An 11,413-nucleotide genomic window follows, 5' to 3' on the forward strand; every position below is an offset into this window, starting at 1 on the left:
AAACCACTTCGCCTACCGATCATATATGATAAAACTATGGTTCTTGTGAAGTTAGACCATCAACACAAAGTACCTTTGGATACACATGAGCGATGTATCTCGACACATTTACCTTATTTTAGCCTACTTAAATTTTAAACACGATAAAACTTTCTTTGGGTCGTTTATCGTTTCACGAATCTAAGTACAATATTTATATTGGCTAAAACTGTATGATAGTACTAGAAATTTTTCGACAACATACGTATATTCAGTCACTTTGGTGACGTGAATACACTAAATCATCTTACTATCCTTAATGCCAATATTGAATATTCATAAAATAATAAAATAACGCTTTAAACATGCTGTAACTTAATGCTTATGCCCATAGACTGAAGAAAAAAAATAATATCCATATCAAAAAAATGATAAACCGATGAAATGAAAGCTTGAACCAGTCACCAATTTATTGAATCAGTTCTTAATCCTTATGAACCGACTATAAAACATCTGAACCAATGGCATAATTCCTTGAAACAGTCTCAAAACGTAAAGAACTGGTCAAAAGAATCCCCGAATTGGTCTCAAAACCGAATGAACCGGCCAAAAGACCCCCAAACTGGTCCCAAAACCGAATGAACCGGTCAAAAGACTCTCGAACCGGTCCCCAAACTGAATGAACCGGTCAAAAAGACGGGATCGATGGAAGGCGGTGGCAACTGGAGTAGGGGAAGCCGCTGGTGGTGGCTGGAGCAGAGGAAGGCTTCTCCTCAGCAGGACTGCACCCTTTACGAGCACAGACTGTCGTATGCAGTCGGTGAGCAGGACCTGTTCCCTCACCCGTATGAAAAAACTTCTGAATGGAGAGGTGAGTAAAGAAAACATGGTGTCGCTCTCATTTTTTCCTATATAACCATATTTTTCTGTATATGTCGTATTTTGGGGGTCGCTCATGATACCCCTTTATAGGCACAGAGTGGGAACGGTTTGCGTAACCGTTCTCCCTGATTTTGTGCGAGTTTATAGGAAGGAGCATCTTCCGTGAAGATGTTATCCACATCGTGGGTAACCACCACCACTTGCGGTGGTTTATCTCAACAGGGCATTCAACGACTTGGCCAACATCAACCATGCCTGCTCTAGCTACTGGTTGCGAGGCTCGTGGGCATCTGGCTCTAGTTGGTGCTTTGACAACACTTTCAAGGAATGAGTGCATCGTTCCTTCAATGCCGAAAAACATACTCCATGCTACTTGATCACCTCTAAAAGATGCTCGGTTGGGCTGCTCAAATGCAAAATAGCGATGCAGTTCCATTCATGGAAACATCATACCAACTGTGTGAGCCATGAACAACCGGATTTCCAGGGTTAAACAAGATGAAAATTTCAAACTCGACAGGATTGGCTCGGGAAACATTCACAATTGAACAAGTAAAAGGGAAGATCCCTTGCTTTGATACCAACTGATATAAATCTGATCTCAGATTTACAACAAAATTCTGCCAACTACAGATTTATCTAAGAAAAAAGCAGGGAATCAAAGGAAATTCTGGGAAATAAGAAAGAAATTGAAAATAAATTGGAAATTGAAGAAAAAATAAAAATAATTGATTTTGATATCCCAATGAACTGCCAAGCTACCAAGATATATTATCATTATTTAGATGAATCTTTCTTAATTCTAAATCAAACAAACTACCTATTTCGATAAACTTCTAAAAAACATAAAACTTATCATAAAATATGGATCCAATATAATTAGCCAAATACAAAAATTTTCAAAATAACAATTAAAAATAAAAAAATACAAATGGATTTAAATGGACCCAGGTCTGCTGCTTCGCTCTTGCATTAGGAATCCAAGTTCGATTTGATTGGACAATCCAATTTTTTATGATCCATGTCCAAGGATAAGGCTTTGGATTTGGGTTGAAAGGATTGATTCCTATATTTTTGGCACATTATAAGCCTTTGAGTTTTGAAACCTCTGAAAATTCTGCTTACACAATGCAAACACATGCTTCAAAACCTATTCTATACACATAGCCTTGGATAAAAAAAAGGGAAAAATGTAAACAAAATGGCGTATTCTAGTAGATTGTACATGCAGCCGACTACATGCCTCAACGTCACCTATATAATGGGCACATTTATTTTCATTTTGGGTTCCGGATCGGACCTTATTGTAATTTGTACACTCTTTTTGGAAATAGTGTGGATTGATCGATGTAAATCACACTTAAAGTCTCACTACGTTGCTGTTGGATCTAGAATTGAACCCACTGGATTAAATTTGCTTAGAAATGTCTACGACAAGGGATGCTAATTGTATGGATTTGTATTGGATAAATGACCGATCTGAATTGGTTTATTCATACTTCATTAGTTCTTTCAAGTTCTGGTTATAAAAATAATACCAACATCAAACCCTTCTGCCTGCTGGATTCAGTGTTACTTTGCAACTAGGGATGGCAGTGGACCGGGGGGAAACGGGGCCCCACCTCGCCCCGTTTGGAAAGGGCATGAAATGGGGATGGACTTACACTTTTCCCCGCCCTGCCCTGCCTCAACCCCGCCCCATCCCCATTAATAATATTACTAAAATATCCTAACCTAAGTAATAAAATTACAAAAAAATCACATTTATATATACTAACTAACCCTAAACGTATTAGTCAAAAAACAGAGTCAGTCACCGACTCGCCACCCAAAGAGAGAGAGAGAGAGAGAGAGAGAGAGAGAGAGAGAGAGAGAGAGAGAGTCTCCCTTTGCCGCATTCGCCTCCTCCTCTCTGCGAAAAATAAGAAAGAGAGGTGTTCGCTTCTCGTGATCGCCCCCTCTTCCTGTCGAGGAAAAGGAGTTTCCTCCCTTTTTCTTTGTGGAGTTTTCATCGTTGACGGTGACCGATCGAGCTAGGTTTTGGACTTCTTTTACGATTTTTTTTTTATTTTTTATTTGCAATTGTTTTTATATATATATTTTGTGTATTTTTGGTTATTTGTTTTAAACTCCGCTTGTGTATAACTGTTTAGTTATACACTGCCGATCCCAAGCCCGGATAAAGGAGGAGGGTTGCGGTAGGCCTGTGACAGCCAACATAAAAACTTAGTCATACCCTATGAATATGAATCAATATGAGAATTTCGTTGGGGCATTCCCTACTGAGCGACGCGCTATACTCTATAGGCCCGAGGGCAGTGATAAATGGGCAAGGGTTGCTAGGTTGTCGCCCGGAAGCGACGCGTCACACCGGCGCCCGGGTGTGGTGTCAAATAGGCAAGGGTTCCCTCACTTTGTTGGATGGGTGGGGGTAAAGAAGTTAGTCCAAGACCATAAAATTAGGTTAGCAACTTGGAACATAGGGTCTTTAACTGGTAAGTTGGTAGAGTTAGTAGATGTTATGTGTAGGAGAAAGATTGATATTTTATGTCTACAAGAGACCAAATGGGTAGGTGAGAAAGCAAAAGTGATAGAACCTTGGGGATATAAGATTTGATATACAGGAATAAATAGGAATATGAATGGAGTAGGGATTGTTATGAGTCGTGAGTTTATAGATAATGTAGTTGAGGTCCGTAGGAAGGGTGATAGGATTTTACTTATTAAATTAGTATTAGGTACGGATATTATTAATATTATTAGTGTTTATGCACCTCAAGTAGGTTTAGATGATTTCATTAAGCGTCAATTTTGGGAAGATTTAGATGGAGTAGTACAAGGGATATCTTATGGAGAAAGGCTTTTCATCGGCGGTGACCTTAATGGGCATGTAGGCATTAGTAGGGATGGATTTGAGAGTATCCATGGAGGTTATGGTATAGGAGAAAGAAACGAAAGTGGAGAAAGGATTTTAGATTTTGGTTTGTCCTATGATATGATCTTAGCAAATACTTGGTTTAGGAAGAGGGAGTCTCACTTAGTAACATTTAAAAGTAGGGTTAATACGAGCCAGATAGATTTTTTCCTACTTAGAAAGAGAGATAGGGGTTGTTGCATCGATTGTAAGGTTATACCTGGAGAAAGTGTAGCTACACAACATAGAGTCTTAATTTTAGATCTTAGAATTAGACAATGCCGCAAAAGGGATAGACATATGATAGATCCTAGAATTAAGTGGTGGGCACTGAAAGAAGCTAAACAAGGAATGTTTGTAGAGCAGGTAGTTAAGGAAGTTGATTGGTGTCTCGAGGAGAATTCAGAATCAATGTGGAATAAGATAGCGGATGGCATGAGAAAGGTGGCTAAGGAGGTATTAGGTGAGTCTAAAGGCTGTGCACCGCTAGGTAAGGATACATCGTGGTGGAACGAGGATGTCAAATTAGCTATTAAGGTTAAAAGAGAGTGTTATAGAAATCTAAGTAAGAGTCGTGATAATAAGAATTTGGAGAAGTATATGATAGCAAAGAAGGAAGCTAAAAAAGTAGTTCGGAACGCGAGGGATAAGATATATAAGGAGGTTTATGATAAGTTGGATACCAAAGAGAGTGAGAAGGATATTTATAGGCTTGCAAAGATGAGAGATAGGAAATCGAGGGATCTGGGTATGGTTAGATGTATCAAAGATGAAACGCAAAGGGTTTTAGTCAAAGATGAGGAGATTAAGGAGAGATAAAAAGATTATTTTGATAAGCTATTTAATGAAAGGCATGCTCAGGATCTTGGAGACTTGTCCATTCCTTTTCATGAGATGAATCGTGACTTCATGTGCAAGATTCAAAAGAAAGAAATTGCAGAGGCTTTGAAGAAAATGAAATCAAGAAGGGCAGTTGGCCTAGATGGTATACCTATCGAGGCTTGGAAATGCTTGGGAGAGAAAGGTTTAGAATGGTTGACAAATCTTTTTAACAAGATTTGGCGGACAAATAAGATGCCTAATGAGTGGAGGAAGAGTACTTTGGTGCCTCTATATAAGAATAAAGGTGATATACAAGATTGCACAAACTATCGTGGTATAAAACTCATGAGTCATACTATGAAACTTTGGGAGAGGGTGATTGAGTCTAGGTTGAGGAAAGTTGTCATGATATCGGAAAATCAATTTGGTTTTATGCCTGAAAAATCAACTATGGAAGCTATACATCTTCTTAGACAACTTATTGAGAGAAATAGAGAGAGGAACAAAGATTTGCATATGGATTTTATTGATTTGGAGAAGGCATACGATAGAGTACCTAGGGACGTTCTCTGGTGGACAATGATGAAGAAAGGTGTCTCTCTTAAGTACATTAGTATAATTAAAGATATGTATGAAGGAGTAGTAACCAATGTCCGCACTTGTAGAGGGGTAACAACCAATTTTTCTATAACGGTTGGGTTACATCAAGGATCTGCTTTAAGCCCTTTCCTATTTGTTATAGTGATAGATGAGCTTACGAGATCAATTCAAGAAAATGTGTCGTGGTGTATGTTGTTTGCTGATGATATTGTTTTGATTGATGAGTCTAGAGCTGGGGTTAATACTAAGTTAGACTTATGGAGACAGACATTGGAAGCAAGAGGTTTTAAGTTGAGTAAGAGTAAGACAGAATACATGGAATGTCGGTTTAGTAAGCAACGAAGTAGTGATGGGAGTATAGTGAAGCTTGGTGAGCAAGAAATACCGGTGGATGATTGTTTCAAATATTTGGGATCTATCATTCAAAAGTATGGAGAAATTGATGGAGATGTAAATCATAGGATAAAGGTTGGGTGGATGAAATGGAAAAGTGCAACTAGAGTGTTGTGCGATCGTAGAATGCCATTGCGGTTGAAGGGAAAGTTTTATAGGACGACTATTAGGCCCGCTTTACTATATGGTACAGAATGTTGGGCTGCCAAGAGACATCATATTCAAAAAATGAGTGTAGCTGAGATGCGTATGTTGAGATGGATGTGTGGAAATACAATAAAAGATAAGATTCAGAACGAGGAGATACGTAAGAAGGTAGGCGTTGCACCCATTGAAAATAAGATGAGAGAGAATCATTTACGGTGGTTTGGACATATTCGGCGAAGGCCTAATGAGGCTCCAGTTAGAAGGATGGAGAAATGGGAAAATATATTAGTTAAAAGAGGTCGGGGTAGGCCTAGGAAGACATGGATGGAGGTGATAGGAAAGGATATGAATGCTTTGAACCTCACCGAGGACATGGCATTGGATAGAAATGATTGGAGGAGAAGGATTCATGTGGAAGACCCAAAATGATTTTTTTTTGGTTCATATCGCCGACCCCAATTGTTTTGGGATGAAGGCGTAGTTGTAGTTGTTGTTGTTTTGGTTATTTGTTTTGTGAATGCCTGATTTGGTGTATGAAATGAGGTTTTGAGAGGAAACAGGCTAATTTGATGGCATTTTCGGAGTTTTTGATAGTTTTGTTTTTTTTTTCAAAATTTTGTGCATTTTTGGGCTTGATTTAACGCCTTGGAAATGATGGTTGAGATCGGGTTCGATCTGTGGTTCGGATGATGCGGAGGGTTGTATGTTTGTGTCATTTTTGAAATTTTATTTATTTATTTATTCTTGCCACCCCACACACACACACACCCACCCCAGAGGGATGGAGGTTAAAAGTTTTTTTAGACGGGGCGGGGGTGGAGACCTTGTCCCCCGTCCCCCGTCCCCGGCCGGGTCCACTGCCATCCCTATTTGCAATTTGTTAAGGTTATATTGTTCATCAGATTTGGATAATCAAACCCAGATTATGAAAGCTGACTTCCAACAAGAACGGAGTCACAAACTGGTCGGATATGGGTCAAATCATGCTTGACTTTACACTCTGTTTTATAAAGATTCGGTCGAGTTCCAAATACAAATCTGGCTTGATCTCATAATAGTTTTAAGATCTGTATCCGACTCAAAAAATACTATGATACTTTTTTTTTTTTGGAGATTAGATGAACTTTAATTAAGAACGAGGTGATGAGGAATCACCTTAAGATAGCAAGAGTACAAGAACCCTATGATACTGCCCATTGAAGATTTGAAATTAGGTAATCTCTGTTATTCCTAGTAGATTGGGCTTCTAGATCCAAACCGAATCCTGAAGAATGCTGAGCAGCGCATCTGCTTCTTCATGGAACTGTTTGATTCGACAGTATACACGAGATAGGTTGTATGGAAAGTCTCTGTATCTCTATTACATGATGCTAAAAACTGATTGCCGTCCTGATAATTTCACCTTCCCTTTTGTCATCAAGTCTTGTGCTCAATTGGGCCTTCTGGATGATGGAAAGAAAGTCCATGCCCACTCCATTGGTATGGGTTTAGAGAGTGATCTCTTTGTGCAAACTACATTGCTTAACACGTATGGGAAACTTGGGGACTTTGCCTCTTCGCGCCAAGTGTTTGATAAAATGCCCCAAAGAAGCATTGTATCATGGAACGCAATGGTTGGTGGTTATTGCAAGGTTGGTGATCTCAGTTTGGCACTTGGGTTTTTAAATAGTATGCTGATGGGTGATTTGAGACCCAATTTAAGCACCTTAGTGACCATTACAGCTGGCTGTTGTAGGTGTGAGTGGTTGCGAGTTGGCACTTCTATTCATTGCTACGGGATGAAATGGGACTTGATTTAGATTTGGTGGTGTAACTCAATTATGAATATGTACATTGAGTTCAGGGCTGTGGATTCTGCTCGCCTCTTGTTTGATCTGATGGCGGAAAGGTCAGTTGTTTCTTGGACCACAATCATTGGTGGGTATGCAAAGATTGGAAAGTTTCATCAGGCTTTCAGTCTTTACTACAAAGTGCTGCTAGAGAGAATCAGACCTGATCCAGTTACATTTATAAATATGTTATCAGCTTGTGACTGCAGGATATGCAATTCATGGGAAGGTAAAGCAATCCATTGATCTCTTCTCTGCGATGATAAAAAAAGGTGTAAGGCCAGATGATGTTGCCTTTACTGGAATACTAACTGCTTTTCTTCTATGAAGAATGATTACAGGGTAGAGCCCAAATTCGTACATTACTCATGCATGGTTGATCTTCTTAGTCGTGCTGGTTACTTGGGTGAGGCATGGAATATCATTCAAGCGGTGCCCGTAGAAAACCAGGGCACTTTAATGGCTCCGTTACTGAGTGCATGTAGGACTTATACCAATATTGGCTTAGCTAATGGTGCTCATCATTTCCTTGAACATGAGCCTAGCAGTAGTGGAAATTACAATTTGTTGTCTAACATATATGCTGCAGCTGGGAAGTGGGATATGGCAGCCAATACAAGAAGATTAGTGAGGAAAAGGGGCTGGTTAAGGAAGCTGGATGTAGCAAGATTGAACTAGATAATGGGGTTGTCATTCTTTCTCATGGGCGATCTGCCACTTGTTCAAGAAGAAAGCTAGTTAAATGTTGAAGAAATATACACGTTCGTTAGTTTCCATTGTAGATAGTTAATGTTGTAAATATTCTGACTAATGTAAGATGTGATCAAATACACCCGGACTAAAACTGTTCAGAAATATCAAATATATATTCACCAAGCATGCGAGCATTGCATGAACCATACCTGTGCATAAACAAATGGAAGAGGGTAATGTGAGGGAGTAATTAAGTTGTCTTTATAATACCTCTCCCAGAGTAGAGGCTGAAGTTGTTGTTGGATGTTTTTTTTTTAAATAATTGTGCCATTTGGAATCATTTTCTTTAAATGTGATATAAACGTAGGTAGGTAGCTCCCAAGAATTCCATCACAATTTCACCTTCTTACCCCGTATCAGGGGTTTACTAGAAAGCTACTTAAAATATGTTGCACATGCCACTAATATTACTCTGAGATAATGTAGCATGATGCTGCAAAAAGCTTTTAAGCGAGCTGCTGCAATATAATAAAAGCACGGATGAAACGTTAGTGTGGAAGGATAAAGCACAAGTTTTACAAATAATTTTTTTAAAAAAATCAAATATTTAAACATCTATGTATTATGTTTGAATTGATTACGAATAAGCAACAAAAAATACTACATAATTTCTAAAAATCAATGTCAGGTAACAACTGTAGTGTAATATATACTTTGAATTATCTAACAAATAAAAGGGGTAAGATTTGGTCAAGTCTCCATGCTCTCTCTCTCTCTCTCTCTCTCTCTCTCTCTCTTTCTCTCTCTCTCTCTCTCTCTATATATATATATATATTTGCATTTTTTGTGAAACTAAATGTGATCTGAATGGTATGGTTAGTGGGAATCGGCTCTTGGGTCGTGCGAGTTATGACATGTAGGCATGGTTTGATGAACCTTGAAAAAATCAATGTCCTACAGTGTATGATATTTTCTCAGCTCATAAAATCGTGTCTTTTGGTTGAAAAAACACGACCATTCTATGCCCATCTTTGAGGTCTGATTGGGTCAGAACTACCAGCACCTGTGATTTCCAGCTCTAGGTTGCTATAACCAAATCTTACGCTCAAATAGAATGTGACCATTCAACGTAACAAAAGGTCCTCTGCTTTTAAGAGTGTTTTAAGTTATTTTAATTAGTTGAATGCTGCTAATGTAGATATAAAAGGCTTAACACAATATATGTGTGTGTGTGTGTGTGTGTGTGTTTGAAAGAAAGGGCAACTTATTAATCATAATAAGTACATATCAGCAGTATTGAATTGAAGATTACATAAAAAGCAGAAAAAGCGATGGGGGTGATGAGATTATATCCCCAAGACAAGGTTTTTCGAATCATGATGGGAGAGAAAATGTGGCCCTGCAGTCCCCCGATCCAATCCATGGGAAGTTTAGGGCATTTGATGCGGGCCTGTTGAGTGATTTTCCAATGCAGCTGATTAAGTATGCTCTCAAGATCACATGCCTTGCCATGAAAGATGCGTTGGTTTTTTTTCAGCCAAACAAGCCTCCAAGCTGTCAATACCCAAGCCCAACAAAGAAACAATCAACGAGCACCCTTATGAAGGATATGTGGAGCAATGAGGACCCCCTAGGAAAGGGTAGGTCATCTCAATTCGAGAATACATCATTCCATGCCCGAAGTAGCAAAGTATGGAAGAAGGGGGCATTTCCAAAAAGATTATATATATATATATATATATATATATATATATATATTGCACTTTCTTTCCCGTAATAACATAGTGAACAACAACTAGCCAAGTATATACCACACCTCTTAAGCTTAACTTCCGTATTGTTGGCATCATGTAGAACTAGCCAGCCCATGAACAAAGCACGAGGAGGAAGCCTTGCGCCCCCATAGGGCGTGCCTAGGGAGCCAAGCAGAGGAAGGGGGTTCAAGAAAAACATACATAGAGGAAGTGAAAAAAGTCTCATTGCTAGTGAGGGTCCAAGAGATCATGTCCTCTTTTTGTGCAAGTGCGAAACCGGATAAGAGCCATAAGAACATTGGTTCCCTAGGCAATACAATGTTTCATGCTTAGCCCGAGGTAGAAGCATAGTCTTTCACCATACCATATTTGGCTCTAGCCAACTCATACACCAAAGGGAAAGAGTCACTTAGCTCAGTATCACCACACCAAACATCTTGCCAAAACAACATGCAATCTCCCCTACCCACTTTAACTCTCACCGCTTCATTGAATGGATCCAATACCTTAGACCATCCCTTTCATATACCGGATCCTCTAAGTCATCGATAGTTTTCCAACCAATTCTAAGACCACCCCACTAACCCATACTTTTTCAAAAAAAAGGAGACTAAGAGAGTCTTCCTTTCTACTAATACTCCATAGCTATTTGGATAAAAGTGCATTGTTGAGCCGCCTCAAGCTATAGATTCTCAAACCGCCCATCTCCAAGGGTTGGAAAATCGTGTCCCAACTTACAAGAGCTTTTTTCTTTTCTTCCAACTACCCGTTCTATATAAATTTCTAAAATAGGGATTGTAGGTGTGTTTCTACTTTCTTAGGGATTTTAAAGATTTGCATGAAGTGGAGCTTCGTACATGAGATATTTAAGAAAAGAAGTTGCACCCTATCCGCTTTAGAGAGTAGGTGGGCTCTCCAATGAGATTCTTGAGAGACCCTCAAGTGGAGGGAGAGGCCCAAGTATTTCATTGGGAGGAGGCCCGCTTTATAATTGAAAATGGATGAAGCCAAAGATTGAGAGGAGCTCGATGTGTCATTAAGAACCATGACTTGCACTTCCCTTCATTCATTCGAAGACCTGATATTTTCGAGAAGCATCTTAAGATCAGTCATAGTACCCACATATTTTCTTCTGTTGCTTTCCCAAAAATCAATATGTCGTCAGCAAAAAGTAATTGTGAGATTGAGACAGACTGAAACCTTACACCCTTTAAAAATTCCTTCTTTTTTTGTGTAAGTGATCGTTACAGAAAGGGCCTCCATGGTAATTATGAAGAGGAGAGGGAAAAGAAGGTCACATTGCCTTAGTCATCTTTTAGGCTTAAAAATTCTCCATTTTTCCAAACTATGGACACTGCTATGGATGTGTTGAATAACAGCCCCTTAATCCAGTGTCCATT

General features: G+C 39.1%; 1 protein-coding gene across 1 annotated transcript; it reads left to right on the forward strand.

Annotated features, from left to right (window-relative positions):
* The first annotated feature begins 7,008 nt into the window (after positions 1–7,008).
* Positions 7,009–8,244, forward strand: LOC149816713 (pentatricopeptide repeat-containing protein At2g01510, mitochondrial-like). The gene is made up of 3 exons (XM_089986950.1): positions 7,009–7,472; positions 7,581–7,707; positions 7,897–8,244. Exons 1-3 carry the CDS (start codon positions 7,009–7,011, stop codon positions 8,242–8,244), a joined length of 939 nt encoding a protein of 312 aa, XP_089843076.1.
* Positions 8,245–11,413: the final 3,169 nt, after the last annotated feature.

Source organism: Nuphar pumila, chromosome 14 (assembly GCF_984573655.1).
Source record: "Nuphar pumila chromosome 14, dmNupPumi1.hap1.1, whole genome shotgun sequence".
In the NCBI taxonomy this organism is placed as follows: Eukaryota; Viridiplantae; Streptophyta; class Magnoliopsida; order Nymphaeales; family Nymphaeaceae; genus Nuphar; species Nuphar pumila.